General features: G+C 52.0%; 7 protein-coding genes and 1 non-coding gene across 11 annotated transcripts; 5 read left to right on the forward strand and 3 right to left on the reverse strand.

Annotated features, from left to right (window-relative positions):
- The first annotated feature begins 163 nt into the window (after positions 1 to 163).
- Positions 164 to 5,877, forward strand: c6h11orf16 (chromosome 6 C11orf16 homolog). Its single transcript, XM_041071349.2, has 8 exons — positions 164 to 304; positions 549 to 783; positions 852 to 1,211; positions 1,605 to 1,687; positions 1,761 to 1,914; positions 2,077 to 2,305; positions 2,425 to 2,892; positions 2,963 to 5,877. The coding sequence occupies exons 2-8, from the start codon at positions 577 to 579 to the stop codon at positions 3,166 to 3,168; spliced, it is 1,707 nt and encodes a 568-aa protein (XP_040927283.1). The 5' UTR covers positions 164 to 304; positions 549 to 576; the 3' UTR covers positions 3,169 to 5,877.
- akip1 (A kinase (PRKA) interacting protein 1) lies at positions 3,227 to 4,220 on the reverse strand. The gene is made up of 4 exons (XM_029154982.3): positions 4,059 to 4,220; positions 3,908 to 3,982; positions 3,716 to 3,835; positions 3,227 to 3,620 (listed from the first exon to the last, which is right to left on the reverse strand). The coding sequence occupies exons 1-4, from the start codon at positions 4,218 to 4,220 to the stop codon at positions 3,471 to 3,473; spliced, it is 507 nt and encodes a 168-aa protein (XP_029010815.1). The 3' UTR covers positions 3,227 to 3,470.
- On the reverse strand, positions 5,332 to 7,289 carry rpl27a (ribosomal protein L27a). Its single transcript, XM_029154981.1, has 5 exons — positions 7,182 to 7,289; positions 6,687 to 6,750; positions 6,537 to 6,612; positions 5,935 to 6,109; positions 5,332 to 5,505 (listed from the first exon to the last, which is right to left on the reverse strand). Exons 1-5 carry the CDS (start codon positions 7,272 to 7,274, stop codon positions 5,377 to 5,379), a joined length of 537 nt encoding a protein of 178 aa, XP_029010814.1. The 5' UTR covers positions 7,275 to 7,289; the 3' UTR covers positions 5,332 to 5,376.
- On the reverse strand, positions 6,222 to 6,350 carry LOC114858026 (small nucleolar RNA SNORA3/SNORA45 family). The gene has a single exon (XR_003786326.1). It is a non-coding gene; the product is annotated as a small nucleolar RNA SNORA3/SNORA45 family (small nucleolar RNA).
- Positions 7,290 to 7,355: 66 nt separating the features above from the next.
- LOC114857991 (tripartite motif-containing protein 66-like) lies at positions 7,356 to 11,295 on the forward strand. Of its 2 annotated transcripts, none has more exons than XM_029154967.2 (9): positions 7,356 to 8,173; positions 8,461 to 8,637; positions 8,703 to 8,806; positions 9,025 to 9,184; positions 9,256 to 9,845; positions 9,931 to 10,039; positions 10,109 to 10,183; positions 10,251 to 10,403; positions 10,842 to 11,295. In XM_029154967.2, exons 2-9 carry the CDS (start codon positions 8,479 to 8,481, stop codon positions 11,040 to 11,042), a joined length of 1,551 nt encoding a protein of 516 aa, XP_029010800.1. In that variant the 5' UTR covers positions 7,356 to 8,173; positions 8,461 to 8,478; the 3' UTR covers positions 11,043 to 11,295. The 2 variants fall into 2 exon arrangements, with proteins under 2 accessions (XP_029010800.1, XP_055365377.1); XM_055509402.1 differs by having other exon boundaries at positions 8,461 to 8,544.
- A 531-nt stretch (positions 11,296 to 11,826) lies between these two features.
- On the forward strand, positions 11,827 to 17,532 carry LOC114857995 (ras-related and estrogen-regulated growth inhibitor-like protein). Its single transcript, XM_029154979.3, has 5 exons — positions 11,827 to 13,328; positions 13,577 to 13,633; positions 13,701 to 13,774; positions 14,155 to 14,321; positions 14,670 to 17,532. Exons 1-5 carry the CDS (start codon positions 13,277 to 13,279, stop codon positions 14,953 to 14,955), a joined length of 636 nt encoding a protein of 211 aa, XP_029010812.1. The 5' UTR covers positions 11,827 to 13,276; the 3' UTR covers positions 14,956 to 17,532.
- Positions 17,533 to 17,719: 187 nt separating this feature from the next.
- On the forward strand, positions 17,720 to 23,693 carry LOC114857998 (rhombotin-1-like). Of its 3 annotated transcripts, XM_029154984.3 has the most exons (5): positions 17,730 to 18,374; positions 18,571 to 18,784; positions 22,455 to 22,580; positions 22,840 to 22,930; positions 23,415 to 23,693. In XM_029154984.3, the coding sequence occupies exons 1-4, from the start codon at positions 18,353 to 18,355 to the stop codon at positions 22,925 to 22,927; spliced, it is 450 nt and encodes a 149-aa protein (XP_029010817.1). In that variant the 5' UTR covers positions 17,730 to 18,352; the 3' UTR covers positions 22,928 to 22,930; positions 23,415 to 23,693. The 3 variants fall into 3 exon arrangements, with proteins under 3 accessions (XP_029010816.1, XP_040927286.1, XP_029010817.1); XM_029154983.3 differs by lacking the exon at positions 22,840 to 22,930 and having other exon boundaries at positions 17,720 to 18,374; XM_041071352.2 differs by having other exon boundaries at positions 17,727 to 18,374; positions 22,840 to 23,693.
- On the forward strand, positions 23,550 to 27,631 carry ric3b (RIC3 acetylcholine receptor chaperone b). The gene is made up of 6 exons (XM_029154975.3): positions 23,550 to 24,833; positions 25,265 to 25,485; positions 25,664 to 25,742; positions 26,183 to 26,276; positions 26,493 to 26,623; positions 26,703 to 27,631. The coding sequence occupies exons 1-6, from the start codon at positions 24,716 to 24,718 to the stop codon at positions 27,125 to 27,127; spliced, it is 1,068 nt and encodes a 355-aa protein (XP_029010808.1). The 5' UTR covers positions 23,550 to 24,715; the 3' UTR covers positions 27,128 to 27,631.
- The last annotated feature ends 101 nt before the right edge of the window (positions 27,632 to 27,732 follow it).

The raw sequence follows: 27,732 nt of genomic DNA on the forward strand, positions 1-27,732 counted from the left end.
GACGCAAAACTAGTGGATGGAAATGAATCAGGTTCTCAAAAAACACCTTTAAAAAAGCTTAAAAAATGTAAAAAATGTTGTGTACTTTGAAGGCACATTATGATGAAGCCTCAGTTATAAACAGCAGCTTTAATTACACGCAGCAGCTCCGTGGTGACCGTGCGGCGACGGCGTTGCCAGGCAACGCTGCCACACGGTCAGCTGACTGTCGGTTTGGGAAGGAGCCTGGGCCCGGACGGTTCCCAGGGAAACCACCACCAACAGTGAGGCCGCGCGGGCGCTGCAGCCGAACGCCAACAACCAGGTAACGTTTATGATCGTTGATGTCTAAAGCGACTCAAAATGAACCCAGACAGAGTTCCAGTTACTGGTGAACTACAGGTGGAATGAAGCCAAGGGTTAATTAAAGAGTCAAAGAGTTATGATCAATAGATAAAGGATGATAATGGGTAAATCACATGAACGCATCAGTTCCTATTATAATACTAGGCATCATATCAGTACTTCAAGTATGTTTTGTTTTCGTTCAACGGAGCGTGTGTCGTCAGTCAAACGTTAAAGGCGCCGCTGCAGACGATGGCGGCCCGGTGGACGTCTGCCTCCGAGGCCGCTCTCGTCGGCCTGTTTCAGGGCAAGCGATGCTGCAACGTTACCTTCGCTGTGGACACCTCGGACGCCACCAGAGCTGTTCTGGGGTCAGTGAAGCGCCTGCTGATCCAGACCCTGCTGACGAAAGCTTCTCTCGGGGACTCGCTCTTCAACATGGTGACGTTCTCAGGCCAGGTGAGCTGAACGCTGAGAACCCGCTTCTCCCACAGACCCGCGGTCAGAGTGTGGACGTGTGTTGGCAGGTGAACCGCTGGTCTCAGCACATGCTGCCCTGCGCTCCTGACACCGTGCGCTCCGCTCTGTCCTGGGTCCACTCCATCAGCTGCAGCCCCGGCAGGGACCTGCTGGCGGCTCTGGGCCTGGCCCTCAGCGACCCGGCCTGCCAATCCGTCCACGTGCTCTGCGTGGACCTGCCGGAGCAGCCAGAGGCGCTGCTGAGGGCTCTGCCCGCCCTGGCAGCGGGGAGGCCCGTGACCTTCTTCTACCTGCAGCGTTTGGGCCAGCTGAGCAGCACCAGCAGAAGCTACCTGCAGTGTCTGAGTCACGCCACAGGAGGAGGCTGCTACGTGGTTCCAGTTGGTTTAAACGAAGAAATGGAGAAGGTACGACTGGCACTGTTGGCCCGGGTGGGCTTGGGTGCATCCGGATGGGCCCGGTGGGCCCGGGTGGGTCTGGATGGAACCGGTGGGCCTGGGTGGGTCTGGATGGGTACAGATGGGCCCGGGTGTGCTTGGGTGGGTTCCGGATGGGCCCGGGTGGGTCCGGATGGGTCCGGTGGGGGGTTAGTCTAATTAAAATGCCTTCTTAGAGGTTTGAGCCTGGAACCCTTTCCGTCAAGCCTGAATGAGCTGGTGCTGAATAAAACAGTAACGAAGTCCAAAACTTTTTAATCACATAATTAATACTATTTTTGCAAGCTCAGTGTGTTTTAGTCACACTGACAGTGGATGCAGCACTGTTCTAAGCTACTGATGCTAGCAGGAGTGTGTGCCCAGGTGGTTCCTGTGTGTGTGGCTGGCAGCCAGTCGTCGGTACCACCCGGTCCAGTCTGCTGCTGCTGTCCGTCCACTTCACTCAGGTCGGTGACTGAGCTGTTTGATCCAGAACCACACACACTACTCTCACATCTGCTCTGCGTGTGTGAACCCCAGGTGCATTGTGGGTAACCCGCTCCGCCCGACTACCTCCTGTGTGCTGCCTGGCCAAACGCAGCGCGCTTTGGAGGTGTTCCCAGGATGCCGAGTGCTCGCCAGGAGACAGGACGACGGCTTTTACCACCTGGGAAATGTGACGCAACAAGTGCAGGTGAGAGCTGGATTCCTGCACGTGATTATGAAGTTAGGGAGCGCCATTATTGATGACATGCAGGTCTTTTCATACACCAGCATTACATTTAAAAACCTGATATTCACTGTTTTGTTTTGAAATCCAAACAAACCAACACCTTGTGTGTGTGTGTGACCTCAGAGCTGCACGGGAGCCTGGGTGGTGGAGTTCGACCCTCCATCGGGTCCTGGTTTAGACATCGTCTCTTCCCACAGGCAACTGGTTTGCTCCCTCGACATGGTGAACTACAGCAGGGTTCATCCCCCCTGCCTGGTACCTGGTGACCCCGTCCTGTCGCCATGGGAACCAGACCTGAGGAGATATGGACCTGGCAGAGTGATAGCTGCCACGGGGCACAGAGAGTTTGGAGGTTCGGAGCTGTAAACAGCTGTAAACAGCTGTAGACACATAGCGGTCTAGTTTTCAATCAGTGTGAGTGAGTGAGCGTTATGATTATTATTACTATTACTGACTCAATCTTTCCTGCAGTTGATGCCGTTACAAGCGTCCGGGTGCTGATGTGGAACGGCTGCGTGTCTCTGGTTCCTGCCAGTCTGGTTCTGCCCATTTCAGCTTCTCACCATGACCGGTTAGTTCGGGAACTCCAGATCCCAGCATGCACCTCGGCTCGACATAGCAGCTGGGCCTACAGTCGGCCCGTGTCCTGCGGGTTCTGCTCCCGCTGCAGTCCGTGGTCCTGCTCCTGTCCAGTCACATCCCAATGGCCTAGCGTGCCTCCACGCAGCTCTAAGTCCAGTCCTGAGAGAACAGATGGAGCAGTGAAGGCAGAGCCAGATCTGCAGACGGATCCAGAGGCGTCGTCTTCACCCCCTTCACCTGTTTGTGAGAACGACCTCGGGGGGACGTGCTCTCCTGCTGTGAAGCTGCGGCGTCAACCACGTCCTCCCTGGAGGTACTGGAGGAGAACTGGGTCGGAGCCGCAGCACAGACAGCCAGGTGGGAACCAGACATGTGTTTGTCACTCCAGACATCTCTTCATGTTGGTGAAGCTCATTTAAAATTCCAGGCAGCGTCGCGTGGAGCAGGACGCCGCGGCCTGGGAGCTTCAGCTTCCCTGCGCCGCAGATCAGCGCGTCGCCCAATCACAGCTCTCTGTTTCAATCGCTTCCTGGCTCCAAAGGAAGACGAGTGAAGGTCAGGGACATTTTGGGAATGTCGGACTTCACACCTCAGCTGCTCTCTGGGAACGAGGATGCAACTGTTTGCAGATGATGTCAGTGCCAAGACGTTGAAACTCATCAATCCATGTATTTGTAAAAATACCAAACCATTTAGTTAAAAACACTTTATTTTGATATACTGATGTGGCAGGTAAACATTAGTGCATCACATGATGCTCAGCTTTCAATAAAATCCACATTATAAAATACTCTTCATAAATATGGCTTCTCATGGTGCAGCAAACAAAAGCTTCTATTACCAAAATAAAATGTGAAGTCTATGAAGCGAGCAATAAAGCACAGAGCACAGATCTGGGATTGAATCTGATGACAACCTGTCTGGTCGCTGAAGCTTCAGAGGATGAAGGTGAGGTTGACGCTCTCTCCGGCTTTGACTCTAACCAGCTGCGTCTGCCGCTGTGACTCAGGGAGGCTGGCGGTGACGACGTACGTCCCCGGAGCAACCTCCATGTAGAAGTCCTCACCTGCTGTTGACACATGAGCCTGAAGACAGGAGACGGTGTGGTTTGGTCATTTATCATTTATCGATCTCCCGATTCTAAAGTGGGAGCAGATCCCTCCGGCCTTTAACCACGTACCCGTGTCCTGCTCGGTTCTGCAGGCGTCGTCCTCACAGCAGCTGCTTGTCTGTGGAACCTGGACACGTGTGTCCTCTCAGCATCATTGGGCTCAGCGCAACAGCCAGACTCATAGAACCTCTGCAGCACAAAGACGTTTCACACCTGTTTATTATTTTAGCTTCAGACCAAAGGTGACGGTTGAAGACTCACCTTGCACACGCAGGTGGTCTGTGCCATGAACTCTGTGACGGCTGCAAATGCATCATGAAGCTCGTTGTGGCTTCTCTGAAAAAGCAAAGACAACAAATGAGCTGACGTAGAAACCCAGGAAAGAAGTGCCGAATGGATGGAAGACCAGCACCTTCACATGGATCCGTGTGTCTTCATCTGTGGCAGAGCCGCTCTGGGAGGCACCACAGCCGGTCCAGTCCACGCTCCTCCTGGAGGCGCGCTCCAGAACCTCCAGACCCAGACTGGCCGAGCGCCGCAGGGATGAGTCCAGCCAGGCCTGGCTGCCCATCATCAAGTCTGGGACCAATCCAGGTGACCTGCGCCTGAGTGCAGGTCCAATATCCAATTAAAGGTCAGGGGTTGAATTTCAACACAGGAAGTTTAAGTGAAATTTACGTTTTATTTCTAAAAGCTACTGCTTTAAATTGAAGCTTTTTTAATATTCACCATTTTACATGGTGGTTGTACAATGTAGAGTTCATCTGCTGTTGCTAATGTACTTTTTATGCAGGTACTCGAGTACCGAGTTTGTGCACTTCATCTAAAACCTGACAAACATTGTGTTTTAATAGAAGCTTCTTAAACCGTGACCGCTTAGACGCTGATCATAATAAAGTTGTAAAATACCAGGCGAGCAGAAGGACACGCGAACGCACCAGAATGTAGTACAAGGCGCATGCGCAGATTACCGCCCCGTTGGACACTCGTTTGTCCTTTTTAGTTAGGCTCTCCTGAGGAGTCACGTGTTGTCCTCACCTGCCCGCTTCCACCGTCAACAGTTCCACCTGGACACGTGCAGCGTGATGGGAGTCAACGCTGCGCGCGCGGTCTTCAAATTCGGAGACTATTCGTCCTCAGACGCGTTCGCTGTGCGCGACCAAACCGACACCAGAACCGGAGTTCAGCTTTGAGCCCTGGTCTCACGTTCCCCCCATTGAACTCGTCGAGTTTCCTCCGTGGACAAGTGGTTTTCAAATGACAGCAAAGGAAGTGTTGCAGCTAAGCCCCGCCCCCCGAGCAGAGGACGCCCGGAAACGAACTCTTACACGCCAAGGAATAAAAGGTAGTAATTGTTTTGGTGATTCGGACCAATTGACACTATGGAGTGTGAATATAGAGCAAATCGCCCTTTTCGACCATCTTTATACATACAGACACACCAGCTTCAACCTGGACCAGAATTAAATTCAAACATTGCCCCTTTCATCACACACAAACAGGTCCAATTACCAAACAGAAGTTCTGGGGGGGGGACAGTGTAACTGCTCAAATGGTTCCTAATAATCACATTATTTATGATCTGATCAACAGGTTTCCTACACTTCATTTGTTTCCATTTGAAATGTGTTTATTTTCTCAAAGTTCATTAAGTATTGATGAATGAAGTGAAAACTTAGACATGGTCCCATTTACACAGTTTATTTTCCAAAAAAATATGGACAGGAGCATTATGCCATCAGCACACAGGCTCCCCCCACCGCCTTGATCTTCTCCTCAGCGCGGCGGCTGAAGAACTTGGCCTTGACAATAACGGGCTGCTTGGGCAGCTTGCCGTTGCCCAGAACTTTGTAGTAGCCCTGTAAAGTGACATGAGAAAATTTATATTAAAAACTAACACTCCTGTAAATGTAAACAGCATATAAATTTTAACTATTCCATTTTTATGTCCAGACATTAAACATAAGGAAGCAAAACTCCACCTACGCTTCAGCTAATGTTAACATGCTCCAGCTACACAATTGTTACATGCATAAGGACAACTGCTATTTTGCTATATTTTGGACCTTCCGCCACAGTTGAATGAAATCATCAATGACAGATCCCAGATCAGTTCAAATACCAGACAGACCAGAAACAGTAACCACTACTAACAAATGCAACTGCTAGGTTTCCAACGCCACTGCTGGGTCTGTGGTTGACACTATTAAAAAAAAAAAAAAAAAAAAAAACTTTGTTCCATACACTGGAGACTGAGGCCTCAAACTCTGCCACCGGCCAATACTTACAGCACGAACAGCATCAATGATGGGAGCAGGTCCGTCAGGCTTCTTGGCATAGTGCACCCTGGTCTGCTCGCTCACCAGCGTCCACAGCTTGTCCAGGTTGATGGTGGGGCAGAACTTTGTGTTCCTCTTCAGGTGGTAGTGTCTCATACCCACCTTACCGAAGTACCCAGGATGGCTGAGGACAAACAGAACCGGATTTATTTATAGTCCTAGTAAATTCAAAGCCATGATATAATTTCATACATATCAGTGTAATTACAGCACATTTCCATTAAACATTGCAGATGCTTTGTAGCTGCCCATGTGGCTGACTGGTTTAGAAAAAGCCAGTCGGTGAATAGGACCAGTATTTACTCTAAGAGGACTCAAGCACACCGAGACAACGGCCTGTGTCAAGATGAGACTCTAGTCTCTACAGCAAGAACACACTCATTTCTCCGATTCCCCAACGTTACAACTCACGAAGACTGAGAAAAAGTCTGGAAAGACGTCTATACTCCAAGCAGCAGACATGACAGTGTACGAGCCTTCTGAGAGGCTCTGCCCTGTACAGATGAAGCCTCCATTCACACCATGAACCCTTTATGATTTGCAGCACTTACTATTTGTCGAAGTTGATTCTGTGGTGATGCATACCACCAGCATTACCACGACCTCCAGGATGCTTCCTGTGTTTGCCTGTGAAGTGAGCAGGACCCCATTAGCAATGTACAAGACACCGCAAGAGAAAAACACACTTGGTTCACACTCACCAACGCGACCGTGTCCGTGGCTGACGTGTCCTCGTAGCTTCCTGGTCTTGGTCTTCTTGGTCGGCTGGGAAAGACAAGCAAACATCCATCAACTACACGCTGCACAGCATCCCGGGAGGCTAATGCTAAATCACACGCATGAGCCAGTTAGCACAAACACGACAACGTCGACAACGACAATGTCTCGGACAGTTTAGACAGCTTGGCTGCAATTACTTGGGTCATAATTATTAAGGCCAGCTGTTTGTATTAACCGAGAAAACGCTTAAGCAACTAAGCACACAGATCACTGTCTGCTTTAACCAAAGGCCCAGGAGTGGACGGCTCATAATTCTATATAACGCTGCTAAACCACAGAAATAACATTGACAAATTGTTTGTAAGACGTGAACGTAAAACAGGCTGCCATCAGATGATCGTTTTCTGTAAGAACCATGAAAGATGGACAAAGATTGAAGGCTTTTTCAGAGCAAAGGGTTCACGATAAGCACCTACCATCTTGGAGGCTAGTAGAAAGAGGAACGGGATTTGCAAGTCTCGCAGTTTTGTACGAGACTTCGCTGCGAACAACAACGAGCACAGAAACATACAGCGCCATCTCGTGGTGGATGAAAGAAAAGCGTCAAACACAAAACCTCCAATAGACAAACGTCTAAAATAAAAAAATAGCTGCCAAACAATTAATTTGTGTATTGAATGTGTTTAAAATATAAACATTTCATAAGTAAATACATAATCAGTGTATCCTATAACCTGCCCTCTGCACTTTCAATGTTTATACAGTATGTGCTTCATATATAGACACTGACGTCCTGAAGCTGTTGTTTAGATGATTAAGCCACAAGACTTGTAGGAGACACTTCCCCACATCTTGTGTTATCATGCTGCATCAGCTGAGCCTGATTTACATACAGCAGGTCTGTTATTCAAAGCTGGGGTTTACCTCACGCTGTGACGTTAGTGGCCTGAGGTCTTCATCCACAATCAGCAGAACAAACTGAGCCTTGATGGTTTCAGCTCCATCTACTCTGTGAGTTATTTTTAGTTATTTTTGGTTATTATCGTTGTTGTTGCTCATGTTTTTGTGCCTTTAAACCTTTAGGCTCATATGAGAGATTAACAAAGAAGTGGTGGAGTGCATCACTAGTGCAGAGCATTATACATATATTGTGACCAGAACAGCTGTTGGCTCCTGACGTATCAACTGGAGAATTGAAGCGCTGCCATGATGAGACACTGACATAAACGCGTCCCATTAGTTCATCTTCAAGCAACACTTGCGCCTGGTTCCCAGTGAACGGTGCTGCAGCGCCAGGGGACCGGGCTCAATCCGCTCTCCACCAATCACAGCACGCGTGTTCCCCTTGACACTGGATTCATGGAACGGTGCCATCCCTCACCATCCCTGGCTCTCACACACCTGAGGACACGTTTACCTGCCTCTCTAAAACACAACTCTTGTTTTTATCACTTACATCCACACTCAGGTAAGAAAACATCATAACAAGCTAAAACCTATGAGTGAATGTTTTTAATCTGTTACTGATTATGAGTTCTGTATGAGGCTTATTGAGAGATGTAGAGCTGATATTTTTTACGTTTGAGAAGCAGTGATGTTGATGTTGCACCTGCAGCTCTGCTTCCGCATCTTCTTCTTCTTTGGTGGTTTTCTGTTTGTTTTGATGTTTGTATTTGGCCGTCAGACACTGAGCACACAGGAGATTTCAAATCGGCAGCTTCTTCTGTGTTTTCTTGTCTCTTTTTTCACCCTAAGGGGCCAAATCTCCTGGAGATGGCAGGCCTGCCTCACAGACGCCATGGCAACCATCCCCACAGACGGACGGCCATCTTGCCACAGGTAGCTGAGTGTGCGGCGCGGCTGTTGTCGGAGCGCAAGTGTTCTGAGCCCGGTCCAGAACCAGCAGAGGAAGCCAAGCGTCCAGTGAGACAGGTCAAACAGACAGGCAGAGGCTTTGACGAGAGAGACACACTGTGTGACTGTGAATGTGTTAACAGGTGAGCAGTGGATTCTCTCAGGTGAAACAGGAAGCAGACCAGCTGTGCAACGGAAAATCAAAACAACCGCACGAGGGCGTAGCAGCGCTGCTGAGGAGGATCAGGTGACTTAGAGGATGACACACAAACCAGACACGAGGGTCTGAGACCTTCACTTCAACAAGCAAAGTAAAACCTCCAAAAATACTCCAATACTAGAAGCTTTGTGTTACACTCATACTAATATCACAATACTCCAGTATTAGTGTATAAGCAAATTGTAAAGATTGTAATTGTAAAGAATTGTTTCAAGGAATCAGTGAAGCTGTGACCTCCTCCACAGGATCCACCCACAGGCGCTGAGGATTCTGGGTAAATCCTCTGTACCAGTTGTGAGTCTGCAGCGCCTGAACTTCAGCTCGGTGTCCACATTGTCCCTGCAGCCTGTTGTGTCCCTGGTGCGGTTGCCATGGCAACAACCAGCTGAACTGGATCGTCAGCAGGTAGAAGCTAGAACCTTCAGCTCAGTGAGCAAGTTCTCTGATCATTTTAACCGTGTCCAAACCTCCTACAGAACGGGTTCAGTCCACATGAGGCAGACATTGTAGAGATCAGAGATGATTCCCCTCAGTCTCTACCAGAGCACTCATCTGATCTGAGCCTGTCAGAACCAAGACCATCCTGGACTGAACCCTACTGCCCTGAAGAACCGGAGCAGGACTCAGGCTTTGACTGTGAATCAAACCCGGATCAGCCTTTCATCCTCTTCGATTTGGGATCTGATGAGTGGGACCCAGACGGAAAACCGGATTCTGAAACATTTTATTTGGATCCAGACCCTGAGCCAACCCTAGTGATACAACTGGATCCAGAACCAGAGGCAGACCACGATCAGTCCTTGCAGCTGGAGGATGAATGTGAATCCAAATGTGAAGTGGACATAGTGGAGATGGACGACGGCGCAGATCAGAGACCTGATCTGGGCTCAGCAGAGGAGGGCGACCCAACGAGCCAGCAGCCTGAACCTGGAGCCGGACCCGAGGAGAAGGACAGTGAAGATTTCTGCGCCGTGTGTCTGAACGGAGGAGATCTGCTCTGCTGCGACCGCTGTCCGAAGGTTTTCCACTTGGACTGTCACATTCCTGCTCTCAGCAGCTTCCCGCCGTAAGTGTGAGCACTCACATGTCAGAGGTCCGGCCCGGCCCGGCCCGGCCCGGCCCACGCTAAACTAACAGGCTGTGCATTACAGAGGCGACTGGATGTGTTCGCTGTGCAGATCGGACCTGGAGCCGGTGGAGGCCTACGACTGCGAGCACACGCTCAAAGCGCCGTACACGCTGCCCGACCGGGACCAGAGGGTGAGCGGCCGATAGGAGGCGCTTGTGTCGATGACCTTCATGGAGGCTGCATCTTGTGTTTCTTTGCAGAGGTGTGAGAAGCTGGCGCTGATGCTGTTCTGCCACCCGCTCAGCGCCCCCTTCCACGAGCCCGTCAGCCCCCTGGTCAGTGGTCTCACAGCAGGCACCAGGCTGATGCCGTCATCATCTAATCTCTGTGATTGTGTCTCAGGCCCGGAACTACTACCAGATCATCCGGAGGCCCGTGGACCTGTCCGCCATCCGCAGGAAGCTGGACCGGAGCAACACGCTGCACTACTTCACGTCAGAGCAGTTTGTGGACGACGTCCTGCTCATGCTCAAGAACTGCGCGACGTTCAACTACGTACGTCTGGTGCAACGATGCTGGAATCTGAGTTTAATCCAATTTCTGGTTTAAGTGAATTATTTCTGCACCGCAGCCTGTGGAGATCAGAACCACATGTGGCAGCGAACCGGGCCCAGATGTGACTGAATAGGTTCCGTCATGCAGGAGTATAGAGCAGCTTTATAAACAGTTCTGTGTGTGACCCACCTCCAGGCTGTGGATACTCACAACATTCAGGGAGAAAACATGAGACATTTTACCTCATTGCAGCTATTTGAGGTTACTTTAGTCAAAACCCCAAGTCAAATCAACAAACATATTGAAATAATTAGAAACAATAGAATTAAAACCAATTAAAATTAAATTTTTCAAATCAAGTCAGTTCCTCAGACCTGCCCAGTGGGTCCAGTGTCCCGGTACTGGGCTGACCCGTAACCCTGTGTTGTCGCCGTGCAGCCGGACTCGGAGGTGGCGCAGGCCGGACGGAGCCTGGAGGTGTTTTTCCTGAGCCGGCTGAAGGAGTTCTATCCCGACCGGACGTTCCCGTCGGCGAGTCAGGACCGAACGGACAGAGCTCGTCTTCGCTGGCTCAGCAAGAAGAGGAAGGACAACTACAAGAGGAAATATGTGTTTAGGGGGAAAAGGTATTACCTGTAACTTTAGGGAAACGTGGCATCTAAAAGGCATGACGGTGATGGTGCAGTTAACAGCAGCAGGTTCCCGTAGGTGAGAGGTCCATGAAGCCCGTGTCTCCACAAGCTGCTGGATCCAAACTGTAACTGTGCCGGTAACTGATGTGTAAGTAGTTCTGTAAATGCTTGTCGAAGCAAAGTTCATTGGTAGTTGTGCTGTTGTTACACGCTGCGTCCACCAGGGGGCGTCACTGGAAATAAAACAAGCTGAGTAAAAATGAACCAAACTTCATAAATAGGAAAACGTCTTTTAACATGTCTGAGTTTCATTAACGCTTCCTGTCCGGTTCCGTGTTTGTTTCTCACCAACGTGAAGCACCTGTAACGCAGACATCACTTCAGCGTCCGCTTCAGGGAAAACGCGGACTGAGGAGGAGGATGTGGCTCTGATGAAGGCTACTTCTGTCATAAGTACTGACAAAAACGATGCAGATGGAAACGCGTCGCACGAGCACAAACAGAAGCCTCGTGAACGCGCAGCTGTTGATGTGAAACATGCAGAGAAAGACGAGAGCAGCGGCGAGTTCGCGTCAGGACGAAACGGGGGAAATCGCGTGTGAGACGTGATCAAAGGGAGGTTTGTTCCCGTTGCGTGTGTTAAAGCTCAGTCACGTGTCTGCTCTGTCTGGAGACGTTTCATTAAGGACATCAAAGCCTGTTTGTGAGGAGCATCAGCCACGGAGCCGCAGCCCGTCGCTAATGTCTCCATTCAATGAATCATGAGAAGTGGCCGCTGTTCGCGATCAGCGCCGACTTTCATCACGTTTTATGATTAAAGTTGATCTATGAAATGTCCACGTTGAGATCAAAGAGGGGAAGAAAAGCTTCCACTGGGTCAAAGCAGAGGGAACGGTCCGAGGTCGTGTGTGAACGCGTGGGCAGTAAAAGAGTCGCGTCAACTCCAGTTTCCTGGAACCGAACCAAGTGAGACCCGAGTCCCAGCTCAGACCAGAGGACGTGTCTCCACCACATTTTCCAAATAACTCAGTGTTTTCAGAGTTTGGCCTCCATGAAATAAAGCCTCCAGAAAAAGAAGCTCTCGATCTTTCATCGTCGGCTGAAACATCTTGAATTCATTATTATTATCTTTTCCAAATCATATCTTTTCAAAGTCAGGTCCAACTTTGGGCTCAGCTTTGACGTCCGTGTAACGTGTCTGGGCTCCTTCAGGACCGATGATGTGGTTCCGACCCGGTTCTGTTCACGTGACGCCGCCTCACGTGAAAGCTCTTTCCTGCTGCCGTTGACGGACGCCTCCTCCAGCGCGTGCTCACTCTTAAAGTTTGATCCAGGACGAATGTTCACTGACTCAGTGCAGCTGATGAGCTCACGGAGCGTTCAGCCGAGCCCGAACTCGGCCCGCTTGGGTTTGGATCATGTGCTCCTGCCAAGCGTACGTCCAGTTTCCAGTCCAACCCACATAAAGTTATTGGAGACACATTTAACACGACTGTGGAGGAAGACGGCTCCTCCTGCAGCCAAGATCACATTCAGACACATGAACTCAGGAGAAGTCAACAAAGTCGCACACACACGCGCGTTCAGGACTCAGAGACAGTGAAGCAGCAGGAGGTCGACGCTGCAGAGAAAAGCAGCTCTGGAAGTGAAGCCTGACACGACTGAAGCGGAGGAAAGCTGGAGAAAACAGAGTCCGAGTCCGAGTCCGAGTCAGAGTCAGAGCTTCTTTAGTTTGGGTTCTGGTCGGCAGCAACGTTACACTGTGAGGAGAAGCAAACAGGTCCATAGATGGACCTGAGCTACACTTCAGCGCTGGCTTCAGTCAGTGGTGACCTCTGAGTGACCTCTCTATGGGGGTGGAGAGAGAGAAGCTGTTTCCCTGTGCTGTAAAAAGTGAAGGGGAAGAGAAGAGGAGGGGGCGGCGCTGCTCCCATTCAGCCCCGACTGTAAAGATCATTTAGTGTCGACCCAGATACCAGACCCAACACAGAGCCAGAGAGCCCAGCAGAGGAGAGGAAGCGAGGAGCCGAGGAGCCGAGGAGCCGAGGAGCTGAGGAGCCGAGGAGCTGAGGAACAAAGGAGCCAAGGAGCCAAGGACCTTAGGAGCCGAGGACACGAGGAGCCAAGGAGCCAAGGAGCCAAGGACCTTAGGAGCCTAGGAGCCAAGGACCTTAGGAGCCTAGGAGCCGAGGACACGAGGAGCCTAGGAGCCGAGGACACGAGGAGCCAAGGAGCGCAGGCATGAACGACATCAAGCTGGCGCTGCTGGGGAGCGAGGGAGCGGGGAAGTCAGGTGAGGTCTCTGTCAGCGCAGGTTAAAGGTCAACTCCGCCTCTGCAAACCAGAGGAAATGATCACTATTGTTAAGTGCTTCGTGGGGTTCTACCAACGGTTGAGGGCCTTTATGAAGGGAGCCTCACGCTGCTGACGTCAGATCAGCTGTTTCTGGAAGCCGAGCTTCAGGTTCTGAAGCGCCTTCAGCTTTGAGCCCGTTCTGGAGCTGCAGCTGCGGCCTCTGACTCTGACTCTGTGTTTCCTCAGCTGTGCTGGTGCGGTTCCTGACCAGACGCTTCATCGGTGAATACGCCTCCAGCACCAGTGAGTGGTCGCGTGACGTCGGACTCGGCGGCGCCGCCGGCGCTGACGCTGTGACTCCTCTCTGCAGATTCCTTGTACCACAAACGCCTGTCCATCGACGGCAGGCAGCTCAACCTGGAGGTGTTGGACCCCTGCTCGCAGGTACCGGGCCGCTGGTTCCGCTCCTGTCTAGTCAGCGCTCCTGCTGAAACCCGTCCAGACTTTGGACCAAAGGCAGAAGGTGGTGAATCGTTGCTGGTCCTGAACTGGTCTCGGGTTCTCACTGGACCCATGGGTTTATGAGCAGCAGCTTCACCTGAAAGGCTTTTCACTGTGGAGCTGGAACTGAACAGGAGCCGCTCACGGTCCTTGTTAAACTCTGTGGTTCCGCTGAGTGGAGCTCAGACTCGTCCTTGCTAAAAACACACAGACTTGACTTTGACTCTGTTGCTCGTGGTTTTTTACGTACTAATTCACATCCTTGAAGCTCATTTCAGGCTGCAGAGTGATTTCAAAATAAAAGCGTGTGCTGCTCTCGGCAGGGCTCCCGGGCCGGGTCCATCCTGGAGGAACCGGTGGACTGGGCCGACGGCTTCGTGGTGGTTTACAACATCAGCGACCGCACGTCCTTCCTCAACGCCCAGAACATCCTGCGTCAGATCCGAGAGGCCCGCGTGGACGGCAAAGGCCCGGAGGCGGCGCCGCCGAGGTGCTTCATTGTGAAGCGCTCTGCGCTGGGAACAACCAACAGACGGTGCCCTACTTTCTGGGGTCCTCACGCGGCTCCGGGTTTGAGGAATGTCGGTTGGCTGATGACAAGCGAGGGAACGTCAGCCGGTTCTGTCCGTACCCAGCAGCTGGACAGAACCGAGCCTGGAAATAAAGCAGGGCAGCAGTGAAGCGTTAGAGTCATGATGAAAAACTCAATTCTGGAAATAAATAGCTCAGCTTTTAATTTGAAATCACTTACATGAAATCATTGAATTAGGTGAAGTCTGATAGCTTTCCTGTGACTAAGGTGTGTTTTTCCTTCCGGACCGTCGGCGTGGCGTTCCAGGGAGATGCCGGTCCCCGTGTGTCTGCTGGGGAACAAGCAGGACCTGTGCCACGTGCGGGAGGTGTGTGAGGACGAGGGCCGCTGCCTGGCGCAGCAGAACCGCTGCCTCTTCCAGGAGGTGTCGGCCGCAGAGAGCTACCAGGACATCTCCAACCTCTTCACGCAGCTCATCCGGCAGGTGATGGAGCAGCTGAAGCACCGGGCCGAGCGGCGCCGCTACAGCGGCTCCAAGTCCATGGCTAAACTCATCAACAACGTGTTTGGCAAGAGGAGGAAGTCGGTGTGAAGGTCCGGGCGGCCCACGGGCCTGGTGGAGCCCGCGGGTCTGCAGCTACACAGTGGGTCCAGTGGGTCCAGTGGGTCCAGTGGGTCCAGTGGGTCCAGTGGGTCCAGTGGGTCCCTCCCTCTGCGATCTCCTCCACGGGGTTCAGGGAGGCGTCACTTTCTTCACAGAGGTCACAAACCCGAAAGGTTGTGACCCAACGGGCTAGGATTAGATCTGGACACTGGTGTCAGAACCTCTCTGGACTCTGGACCGCAGGGCTCCGCTTGTCTCGATTGAGTTCAATGAGCTGCTCAGTGAAGCGGCGTCTAATAATTAATCAACCCATTTAATGACTGAAAGCAACTGGACTGAACCCAACAGTGAGTCTAAATGTTCCCACTGAGCAGGCGCCGACCCGGACTGAAAGCTGTTCTGCTGTGACCGGAGGCTTCGTTGGGTCGTTTCCTCATCAGAACTGGAACGAAACGAAACCACAACTCGGAGGAATGAGAGCAATTAGCTGTTGATTAGAGGAAGGTCCGGTCCAAAAGCACAGAACCATCCGATATGAAGCCCTGCTAGTTTCCTTTAACAGCCATTTGTTATGTTGAGAAAAAGAGTTAGTTTGCTGATGGGAGGTTGTTGTAGGTTTTGTATCATTAGACAGAACATTCTCTGTTTATCTGTGGCTCAGTTTCCTTCCTGATCTTTAACTGACACATTATAGTAAATGTAATAATTCCTGCATTTATTCTGAATTAAACGCATTTTTGCAGATGAGCCTTTTACTTTTAAAGGAAACGAGCTTCAAGGACACGCCGCTCTGCTTGAATGCGGTTCTGTCACCGTGACGTGGAGCAGGAGGAATGGGCCACCTGCTGTGAGGAGCAGCTTCCACAGGAAATGAAACCAGCGGAACAAAACGTACGCGTGGGTTTCATCACATGAGGAGTTTTCTCTGTAGAGCTGCCAGAAACACCAGTTAGAAACGTGCGCTCCCCCGAGCGTCCACTAGGTGGCAGCAAATGCCCCCATGAACTCTGAAGCTGGAAGCTGCTTCCCCTTAAAATATGACAGCAGAGCTGAGTCCAGTTGAACGTCCGGACGGAGACGTTTCCTGCTCACTTAACGTCTCACTGAACCTTTTAGGCAAACGTTTCTGAAAGGAATCCGACCTCCGTCACTTCTGCTCCTCAGACACGTTCAGTCCTTCATCACCCACCATTCAAACCTCACCCTGTTTGTCTGCAGCTCGCTCACAATCACTCAGCTTCGTTTGTAGCACACTTAAATGTGGAGAATGGAGCTTGTGGATGTCAGAGTGGTTCAGTGGCTCAGGGTTTCATGCTGAAGCTGTTAGTGAGCACTGAAGAACTGGTAGAAGTAGAAATGATCAGTTATTTCAGTGTGAAGGTGGAAAGACGCCTCCGAGATAAGCTTCCGTCTGCCGACGGCTCGTTGGGGCCGGAGGAACGGATGAACTGCTGCCGTTTGTCTCCTTCAGCCCGGTTTCACCCATGTGCAGCGCCTCTGCTGGTCCACATTCAGCTGCTCGACTTGGAACCGTGCAGCGGGGCCTCGGCCTCGCGGCTCCGCGTCCGACCGGCCTGAATCTGTTGTGGCCTTTTCACGCGGGGCCAAACGGCCTCCTGCTCGTTAGAGCTCACACTGCCGTTAGCGGCACCAGCCTAACGGGTCGGTCTGTGCGCGGTGCTGATGGGTGTGGGAGGATAACGCGGGGCAGCTCCATCCATCACAGCGCTGGGTGGAGGACACGGCTGCAGCGGGATCATCCAGAGAAATGATTTAATTGGATGCATTAATAATTGAACTAATTAGCTCCCATGTGTCGCCCAAATGAAGAGGGAACGCGAGCTTCACTTGCACCTCATCAGCTGATTAATTAGTCTGTTGATCGTTAGCTGTCTTAACGGCCTATGTGCCTCAGATGAGAGGGTGAATAATGAGGGAAGAGTCAGTCGATGGTGCTGGTTAATTAGTGTGACCTGATCCAGGGGCCATGTTGGAACAGTTGTTTATGCCGCGGCGTCTAATGAGCAGGATTTAGGGCTGGATGATGTGTTTGGGAGCTGCAGCGTTGTTTATGGAGCTGAGTCCAGAAATCTGTGTCTGCTCCCACTGAATCCTCATGACTGTTCAATTTGCTACATGAGCTGCAAGGATATTTAGATTCTATGTGGTGTTGGTGAAAGGCGTCGCAGTCGGAACCATCTCCATGTGGTGCCACAGAGTTCAGAGCCATGAAACAGCAGCATTTGTTCACCAACAAACTACTAACTAACAACCACAACCAACAACTGACCAACAACCAACTACTAACTAACAACCACAACCAACAACTGACCAACAACCAACTACTAACTAACAACCAACAGACAACTAACCGAGTTTGTGTATATTCGATTGATCTATAGTTATTTATACATTTATAATTGTTTATACCTTTATTTTTAGGATGTTTGTTTTGTGTTTTAATTAACTTTGCTGTTGAGAAGTGCTGCACAAACAAACCACCACCACCACGTGTTCTAATGTTTCTCACCCTGTTTTTATTGATGCAGGCCAATAATTAAATATTAATTTATTAATAAATCCACAGATTCTGGCTGATTTTTCTTTCCCTCATCAATTTATTAATAATTCAACCGCTTAGTAAAAAACACAAATGAGCGCGATAGACACCGACTTCAGGACAAGCGCGAGCGCGTGCGTTCGCGTGCGCGTGCGCTCGAAGCAGGCGCAGCATCTGCCGTGCGGAACAGCCCCAGCTTTGACTACAGGGCGCCCTGGAGATAATTGGTGTCCTTGGAGTTGAATAAGCTCATTCTAAAGCACCTCAGGCCCGGGCCGTCCTGCAGCGCACTGTCTATTGAATAATTGATTGGGAGTGGGAGGAGGCGGCGACTATCAGATCTGAGCATAATGACTTTATATAATTAGCACGCAGCGCAGAAAAAGCCATTGGACTGTGGGAGTTGTGTGCAGGGGGAGGGAGCTGGGGGAGGCTGAGCCGAGGAGCAGCCGAGGAGCAGCAGAGGAGCAGCAGAGAAACAGCCGAGGAACAGCAGAGGAGCAGCAGAGGAGCAGCCGAGGAGCAGCAGAGGAGCAGCCGAGGAGCAGCCGAGGAGCAGCAGAGGAGCAGCCGCAGCCCTACACACTGACATCAGCCAGATTAGACCCGGAGAAAAGCACGTCTCTCCCCTCGGCGATAACGCGGGGACGCCGCTCTGCTCCGTCCACGGGCTTTTTTTACGCATGAGACGCACGAAGCGACTCCGTGGCCGCTTCTCTCGCGTTCCTCGCGGACTGAGGAGCGGAGCTGAAGTTTGAGCGGCTGCGGGTGGACGCCGCGGAGGACGTGGGCTCCGGTTCGTCACACGCGGAGGGAGCGCAAAGGATGGTGCTGGAGAAGGAGGAGAGTGAGTGTCAGTTTGACCCGTGGCAGCGACGCAATGAGACGTGTTTATGACATGACAGAAGAGCCAGAAAAGTCAATGTGTGTGTGTGTGTGTGTGTGTGTGTGTGTGTGTGTGTGTGTGTGTGTGTGTGTGTGTGTGTGTGTGTGTGTGTGTGTGTGCGCCTGCCTTTGTGCCTCCTCTGGCCCGTTGCTCCCAGGTGTGTCCCTCGTCCCCCTCCAGTCCAGAGAGAAGCCGAGAGGCTGCGCCGGCTGCAACAGGAGGATCCGGGACCGCTTCATGCTGCAGGCGCTGGACCGGTTCTGGCACGAGGACTGTCTGAAGTGTGCCTGCTGCGACTGCCGCCTGGGCCGCATGGGCTCCACGCTCTACACCAGGGCCAACCTGATCCTGTGCCGCCGGGACTACCTGAGGTAACGCTGAGTCCTGTACAGGTGCAGCATCAGGCAGTCAGGAAAGAGACAGACCCGGACCTGCGGGTCAGCGCAGAATCTGAGGACGCGGTGGAACGCGTGCAAGGAGCAGATCAGAGGTGGATCTAGAGCAACGGGCGCTTCCTGTCGGGGCCGTTGGCTTCATGTGACGCACAAAGTGAAGCTGTTTGCACACAGACGAGTGTGTGTCGCTGTTTGCACACAGACGAGTGTGTGTCGCTGTTTGCACACAGACGAGTGTGTGTCGCTGTTTGCACACAGACAAGTGTGTGTCGCTGTTTGCACACTATCGAGTGTGTGTCGCTGTTTGCACACAGACGAGTGTGTGTCGCTGTTTGCACACAATCAAGTGTGTGTCGCTGTTTGCACACTATCGAGTGTGTGTCGCTGTTCGCACACAGACGAGTGTGTGTCGCTGTTTGCACACTATCGAGTGTGTGTCGCTGTTCGCACACAGACGAGTGTGTGTCGCTGTTTGCACACAGACGAGTGTGTGTCGCTGTTTGCACACTATCGAGTGTGTGTCGCTGTTTGCACACAGACGAGTGTGTGTCGCTGTTTGCACACAATCAAGTGTGTGTCGCTGTTTGCACACTATCGAGTGTGTGTCGCTGTTTGCACACTATCGAGTGTGTGTCGCTGTTTGCACACAGACGAGTGTGTGTCGCTGTTTGCACACAGACGAGTGTGTGTCGCTGTTTGCACACTATCGAGTGTGTGTCGCTGTTTGCACACAGACGAGTGTGTGTCGCTGTTTGCACACAATCAAGTGTGTGTCGCTGTTTGCACACTATCGAGTGTGTGTCGCTGTTTGCACACAGACGAGTGTGTGTCGCTGTTTGCACACAGACGAGTGTGTGTCGCTGTTTGCACACTATCGAGTGTGTGTCGCTGTTTGCAGCCTGGAGCCTGAACAGCTCACGCTGCATCAACGTGGCCGCGTTGGACCCTCCGCCTCATTAGAAGCATCAGGACTCATGAGTCGGAGCCGAGCGTGAAGGAACGGATCCGGCCAGAACCTGCTGCACGTTCACCTGCTCAGAGCAGAGCATTGGCTGTTGTGGCGTGTGCGGCTCGGTCCGTTAGTAGGAAACAAGCAGGAAGTGGAACGACCACAACGAACCCGCTGAGCCTGAACTCACAGGGACTCGCGGCTCCGCGGCCTCGTTGCTGAACTCGTGTGTTGGTCTCGTGTAGAATCCAGCTGGATTTGGTTGGAGCTAAGTCTCTCATTAGCTGCGCTGCACTTAAGAGACCCAAAGCCCTTTTGACAGTTAAATTGGCTCGATTGCCTCCTGTTTTCCTCATCATCGCGAGGCTGCGGAGCAAAAGCCTTTGAAGAGCAGGATTAAAAACATGTGATTTCTTTTAATTGGACCATTAGCAGAGAATTAGCATTGAGCTTCGCGGCCTCGTTAAGGAGAAGGAAAAAACCCACCAGGTGCCTGAGTAGGACTCAGCTCGTTAGATCAGAACATTCTGTTAATTAGGAGCCGCTTTTGTTCCTGCGCTGGTGGCGTCTGAGTTCATCTCTCAGACTCGACCTCCGTTGTTCTTCAGTCCCTCCTCGAACCCGCTTTTATTTGGCCTCTAATGGAAAATGGAACTCAGCTGCTCGTGGCACTGAGCAGAACCGGCCCGGTTCTAGAGGACGACCCGAAGGCTCGGTTCCATGTTGTCGCAGCCGTCGCCCCGTTTCATCATCGTAGCTCTGAGGTCACTCTGCTTCTTCTTCTCTCCCTCAAACTTCCAACGTTTAATTGTTGAGTTCAGTTGAATGAAAGGTTTGAGTCTCATTGAACCTGTGACGGAGTTGATCTGTCTGATTGACCCCATGCTCAGTGCGTGAACATAGGACTTTACATGAAGCTCAGTGCAGAACCAGAAGCAGATGGTGTGTGAACAGGTCCGGCAAGGCCTCAGCTGGAGCCGCTGTGTGCGTGTTGTCCGTGTTGTGCGTCCCCTCCGTGTTGTGTGTCCCCTCCGTGTCGCCCGTCGCCCCCTGTTGTGCGTCCCCTCCGTGTTGTGCGTCCCCTCCGTGTTGTGCGTCCCCTGCGTGATGTGCGTTCCCTCCGTGTTGTGCGTCCCCTCCGTGTCGCCCGTCGCCCCCTGTTGTGCGTCCCCTCCGTGTTGTGCGTCCCCTCCGTGTTGTGCGTCCCCTCCGTGTTGTGCGTCCCCTGCGTGATGTGCGTTCCCTCCGTGTTGTGCGTCCCCTCCGTGTCGTTGCGTCCCCTCCGTGTCGCCCGTCGCCCCCTGTTGTGCGTCCCCTCCGTGTTGTGCGTCCCCTCCGTGTTGTGCGTCCCCTCCGTGTTGTGCGTCCCCTGCGTGATGTGCGTTCCCTCCATGTTGTGCGTCCCCTCCGTGTCGCCCGTCGCCCCCTGTTGTGCGTCCCCTCCGTGTTGTGCGTCCCCTCCGTGTTGTGCGTCCCCTCCCTGTTGTGCGTCCCCTCCGTGTTGTGCGTCCCCTCTGTGTTGTGCGTCCCCTCCGTGTTGTGCGTCCCCTCCGTGTTGTGCGTCCCCTCCGTGTCGCCCGTCGCCCCCTGTTGTGCGTCCCCTCCGTGTTGTGCGTCCCCTCCGTGTTGTGCGTCCCCTCCGTGTCGCCCGTCGCCCCCTGTTGTGCGTCCCCTCCGTGTTGTGCGTCCCCTCCCTGTTGTGCGTCCCCTCCGTGTTGTGCGTCCCCTCCGTGTTGTGCGTCCCCTCCGTGTCGCCCGTTGCCCCCTGTTGTGCGTCTCCTCTGTGTTGTGCGTCCCCTCTGTGTTGTGCGTCCCCTCCGTGTTGTGCGTCCCCTCCGTGTCGCCCGTTGCCCCCTGTTGTGCGTCCCCTCCGTGTTGTGCGTCCCCTCCGTGTTGTGCGTCCCCTCCGTGTTGTGCGTCCCCTCCGTGTCGCCCGTTGCCCCCTGTTGTGCGTCCCCTCCGTGTTGTGCGTCCCCTCCGTGTTGTGCGTCCCCTCCGTGTTGTGCGTCCCCTCCGTGTTGTGCGTCCCCTCCCTGTTGTGCGTCCCCTCCGTGTTTTGCGTCCCCTCCGTGTTGTGCGTCCCCTCCGTGTTGTGCGTCCCCTCCGTGTTTGCGTCCCCTCCGTGTTGTGCGTCCCCTCTGTGTTGTGCGTCCCCTCCGTGTTGTGCGTCCCCTCCGTGTTTTGCGTCCCCTCCGTGTTGTGCGTCCCCTCCCTGTTGTGCGTCCCCTCCGTGTTGTGCGTCCCCTCCCTGTTGTGCGTCCCCTCCGTGTTGTGCGTCCCCTCCCTGTTGTGCGTCCCCTCTGTGTTGTGCGTCCCCTCCGTGTTGTGCGTCCCCTCCCTGTTGTGCGTCCCCTCCGTGTTGTGCGTCCCCTCCCTGTTGTGCGTCCCCTCCGTGTCGCCCGTCGCCCCCTGTTGTGCGTCCCCTCCGTGTTGTGCGTCCCCTCCGTGTCGCCCGTCGCCCCTGTTGTGCGTCCCCTCCGTGTTGTGCGTCCCCTCCGTGTCGCCCGTTGCCCCCTGTTGTGCGTCCCCTCCCTGTTGTGCGTCCCCTCCGTGTTGTGCGTCCCCTCCGTGTCGCCCGTCGCCCCCTGTTGTGCGTCCCCTCCGTGTTGTGCGTCCCCTCCGTGTTGTGCGTCCCCTCCGTGTTGTGCGTCCCCTCCCTGTTGTGCGTCCTCGCTGCAGCTGCCTCTCTCCCTCCAGGCTCTTCGGGGTGACGGGGACCTGCGCCGCCTGCAGTAAAGTGATCCCGGCCTTTGAGATGGTGATGAGAGCCAGAGACAACGTGTACCACGTGGACTGCTTCGCCTGTCAGCGCTGTGGCCTCAGGTGAGATCAGGAGAGCAATGAACCAGCGGGTCAAAGTCAGACGACTTCTCAGAGGTGGAGAGTGCATCACAATCACAACCTGATGGAATTTACTGCTCGGCTCAAAACCCAAAGGCCTTAAAGACGATTGCTGTCACTTAATGCTGATACTTAATCAGGCTAGAGATTAACTCTGATTGTCACAAACGCTCCTGTGGGACCTGATTCACCGCGCAGGATCCACAGGAACCCACTCCCACATCTTTGCCTCCCTCTGCAGATTCTGCGTGGGAGACAGGTTCTTCCTCAAGAACAACATGATCCTGTGCCAGACGGACTATGAAGGAGGCAGCGGCGAGAGGCAGTGAGAGGTAAAGTTCTGATGGGAAGAACTACAGGCCCGGGTCCGAAGCCATGAGCTCACGTCACCGACGGTCACCATGAACATGGACCGGTGCTCGTTGAGCGGAGACCAGTGAGCACCGATGCTGCCTGTTCCTTCAACAACAGAACCCTCAGAACCTCTAGAACACGCGTCAGCGTCCAGCTCAGACAGAGACCGGTCCAAAGCCGCCGCTCCAGACCCGTCTCCGCCCGGCGGGTCCGTGGGAGTCAAGATCCAAGAGGCTCAGCTGATCCTGACCTAACGTTTTTGTTCTTCCAGGATGCAGAAGTAGAGTTTTCATCAGTAGAAGCTCTGTGTGGAAAAGTATTTACGATGTGACTCTTATTCTTTTGGTTCCGTCTGATGACAAATACTTTCATTAGCTGTGAATTAGTGAAGACTGACCACATGCTTTATTTGAGCCTCTGGTTCCTATGGAAACCTTTGATGTTTGGTTCCTCTCTCTGCAGATCAGGCAGGATGACTGGGAGCCAGGTGTGTGATCGGATCAGCCACCACGGACCGGAACCACTCAGGACCCGCTGTGCTTCTTGTGGACTCTGTTTGAATAATTGAAAGTCATTTGTAAAGTTTGTATTCCATTTAATCTGAAGTGTCAAATGAAGCCAATCGGATCCGTCAAATCCAAACAAGGTTCTGTTCGGTGTGTGCTGAGCTCCACTCCTCAGACACAGGAGGGAGCAGGACCTCAGCGTTGTCATGACTCATTAAACTAAGTCTGCGTTTCAGTTTGTGTCTTGACCGTTGACGGTGATGAGTCACACCACAGGCGGCGTTTGTCCCTGTTCCTGCCTCAGTCCTCGGTCGGAACCGTTCCCATCGCGATCAATAAACTGGTTCTAAAGTCTTGACCAGGCTCTTGTTGAACAGACTGGTTTCTGCTGGTTCTGAGGTTCTGAGTCCACGGCAGCAGAACGGGAACCCAGTGGTCACGTGGCAGAAGTGAATTCCTCAGTAACACTCCATCAATCAGCCCCTTGTGGTGAAGTGGTTAAACAGACGTTTGCAAACGGCATTAGAGGACACGAAGAGCACGAGGACCAGGATTCTCTGGTCTGAGACACATTTAAGCCGTTGGGCAGAACTCCAGCCTGTGGGACTGGGAAACAACACAGCGCATCATCCTCTGGCTAATATCAGAACTAAGAGACGAGTGACTGCAGCCAAACAGATAAATAGAGCGAACCCGGTCCAGAGCACATCGGACCTGAAGCTGAGGTGAAGGTTCGCCTTTCAGCGTGAACGCGATCCAAAGCCAAAAAGCCTCTTCAACAAAGGACCATGACAACGCACACATGCTTCGCATCAAGTGTTGGAGGATCTGCATAGAATAAATGAATGTGAAGCTTCAGCCAAAAGCTCCCACAGATCCAGCTGATTTCTCCTCGCTTCGTTTCAACCTCTCACCCTCTTCTTGTGCTGAGACAATAAGTTTCTCCATTTCACATCAAGTTCAGTTCATCCTCTGTTAAAACCAATGACGCACAAGTCCGAATATGACCAATATGAGGCTCATCACTGGGGTTAAAGATTTACAAGCATTTAAGATCAGAACGTTTGCCTTTTTAGACCACGTGGCACTTGAAACGGTGTTTTGGCGCCACGCAGCGGCCGCTCTGAGTCGTTGCAGCCGCGGGTCACTTCCGGTCCTCCAATCGACAACAGGGACGGAGGAGCGATCCGAGTCGCTCAGCGAGTACCGGCCGGGAACCGCGCTTTTCAGCGGAAACGTGAGCTTTTTCCTGCAGGGATGCCGATGTCCACGTTCCAGAAAGTGACGCTCGCGACCGGCCTCGTGCTGTGCGTCGCGCTGCTGCTTCCCAAAATGCTGCTCTCCCGGGGGAGGAAGGATGCTGAGCGGCCGGAGGGTGCGTCGGCTGCACGGTTCCTCTCTATGGGTCAAATACCTGCTGCGACACGTGCTGGGTCCTTAGACAGACGCTTCACACGCATGTCTGACGGTTATCGTTAGAGTGAGAAATACAAATGTATATACGGTCACGGTCTGTGTATTTAAATGCAATTACACTGTCCTCCCTGAAGAGGGCGCCAGAAACACTGACACGCACAGAGAGGCCGGTAGATACTATGAAGTCTATAAAACATTTGCTAATAAAGCTTTAAAGCTGTGAATATAAATAAAAAATGTTTTGGTCAATAACAATAGCTCATAATAATTTAGTTAAAAAAATATGGATTTCTTTAGCGGAACCAACGGAGTGCTTCCTGGACACGTTGATGTTTTGTATATAAGTCATTCCTCCAGTTGACCATCAGGAGTTTTTTTCTGCACGTTCAGGTCATTTTCCTCCGATGATGCATCGCCAGGCGGCCCCTGAGAGTCGAGGCCAGAGGCCCACGGGCTCCGGCTACTCCAGGCCTCATAATTCTGAGAGCGGAGCCCGAGGTAAAGGAGCAGGAACGGGTGCGGGGGCCGGAGGCAAATCCAACCTGGCCGGTCAGATCATCCCTGTGTACGGCTTCGGGATCCTACTCTACATCCTCTACATCCTGTTCAAGGTGAAAGATGCTGGTGCTGATGGTTGCACAGATGACATCCTCCTTAATCAGCTTAAGGAGTGGAACTGTGTCATGTTGAGATCTTCCTCAACAAACACAGTAACACACTGAACTGATTATTAAAGCAGGTGCAGTTTCTGTCCAACGCCTCATAACTTTTAACTCTTGTGTCTTGTAGATCACCTCTAAAGGGAACAGCAAACCTTCAGAGAGCAGGTTTACTTCAGTTCGCTCAGAGAACATGAAGAGAAAGATCAGTGAGTACCAACATCAGCACCACCCATCTCTTCATGTGTAGCAGCTGGAACATCCACAGCCTCCAAAAGCGATTGTGTCATTAGAGCAACACCGAAAGAAACAGCTCAGCAGTGTCAGTGTAAAACATGAACTTCTGTTTAGGAATAAGGCAGTTTATTTAATCTGCCAAAAACATCACCCAACGTTTCCTCCAAAGTGATGCCATAAAAGCTTTTCACCACATTTCCAACATTGATGTGCACGTTTTCCTCCTTAGTGCAGTAACGTAATGAGGAATAAATTAATATCATACTGACTCCTATAAAGCATCAGACAGGAAGACGAATATCAGCGTCACACAAGTTTATTCTCTACTGTGGGATTCTTATTTTCTGTTTACATCCTCACTCATGCAGATAATCCCTCCCTGCCTTCATTTCTCGCCCTCTTTGTCCTCCAGCTGACTATGAACTGGCCCAGCTGCAGGAGAAACTCAGGGAAACAGAACTGGTGATGGAGAAAATAGTTTCCAGTGTCCACCACAGTCCTGAGAGGTGGGGGATCAGTCAGACACAGGCTGCTTTAGATGCCTGGACTTTTAACTACATGTTATTTGGTTCTTTTGTGACATTAGGCTCACAAATGTTCTGTTGCTGCAGTAAGATAGTATTTCTAAATCCATGTGATTGGTGATTTACTAAATTAGATTTAGTAAAGGTTAAACTGAAACTCAAAAGCAGAAATGAGAGCTGCTGCACTTTGTGCTGCAGGGTGAATGGAGTGATGGCAGATCAGGAGGAGAGTCTCCTGCAGCAGCTGACAGAGATAACGCGGGTGATGCAGGAAGGCCAGCTGGTGGAGGGGATGGCTGCAGAGAGGAAGGCCCAGAGCAGCTGGGAAGGTGAGTCCTGCGTCAGAGCGCTGGCAGAACCGCTACCGAGCTGCATCAGCAGGTTAAAGACAATGAAATGTTTTTTCAGATTATCCCGAGGAGCCTCAGCAGTACTGGGATCATTCTTGCTGCAGCTGTCATCACACTCAGCAGCCCGACAGTCCACCAACGCAGACGGAGTTAGAGAGAACAGAGGCCGATGGAGCCGACACAGCGGAGGCGGCTCCTGCTGAGCACGATACAGGTGAAGAAGATGCTGAGGAAGCTCTGGAGCCAAGTACAGATGCTGGAAGACAAACCGACTACACTGCACCAAGTGACGAAGATGTGGAGCTGGACAGTGGTTTAGCAGCAGGCCAGGGGCACATCGAGCTGGGAGTCCTAGAGGAGGACCTTGGGGGAGACCTGCGGGTCCCCGAGCAGGACCTCAACCCGCCTGAGGAGACAGAATCATCCAGCAACCAGGTCCGACGGAGGAACAGGAGGAGGAGGGCAAAGAAAGCGTCACAGTGACTCCAACACCATGAGCTGCGGTCACAGCTTGGACTATATTTACTTTAGAAATGCTTTATGGAGCGGGTGAAAGAGGAAAAGGCTAGCATGGATTGCATTTCTAGAATTTCCTCATTTGTTTGTACCTTTTCTCACCTTTGTAGCACAAGTTGAACAGAACTGAACTATCTTTCCTGCATTATTCAACGGTGGATTTCTGTGGAGGCATGACTACTCTTCAGTGAAGTTGCGTACAGGTCACCACAACTCCAGACAAGCCGAGAAATATCATTACACTCAGCTGACAGCTCGTTTAGTGCAGCCAGCTAAAACTAATGAAGCGTAACAGCAATCGCAGAATAAATCCAGTTTCATTTATTGCTTGAAATGAAGGATTTATTGCATTACTGCTCTGACAACCGAGCAAACCCAATCTACTAAATTCCAAGACTTTATTTATTACACAAACGCATCTGACTTATTACTGGTGATAATTTAAATAAAGTTTCTGGAGTTAAGCTTAAAGCCTTGGATTCATTTTACCCGATTCAGTCCCTGTGGTGCTTGGTGATCATTCTACCGGCCTTTTAGTGTAGTCTGCAAGTTGATGAGTCTGTGGGTTTGTT

The sequence above is a fragment of the Betta splendens genome, chromosome 6 (assembly GCF_900634795.4).
Source record: "Betta splendens chromosome 6, fBetSpl5.4, whole genome shotgun sequence".
Lineage (NCBI taxonomy): Eukaryota > Metazoa > Chordata > Actinopteri > Anabantiformes > Osphronemidae > Betta > Betta splendens.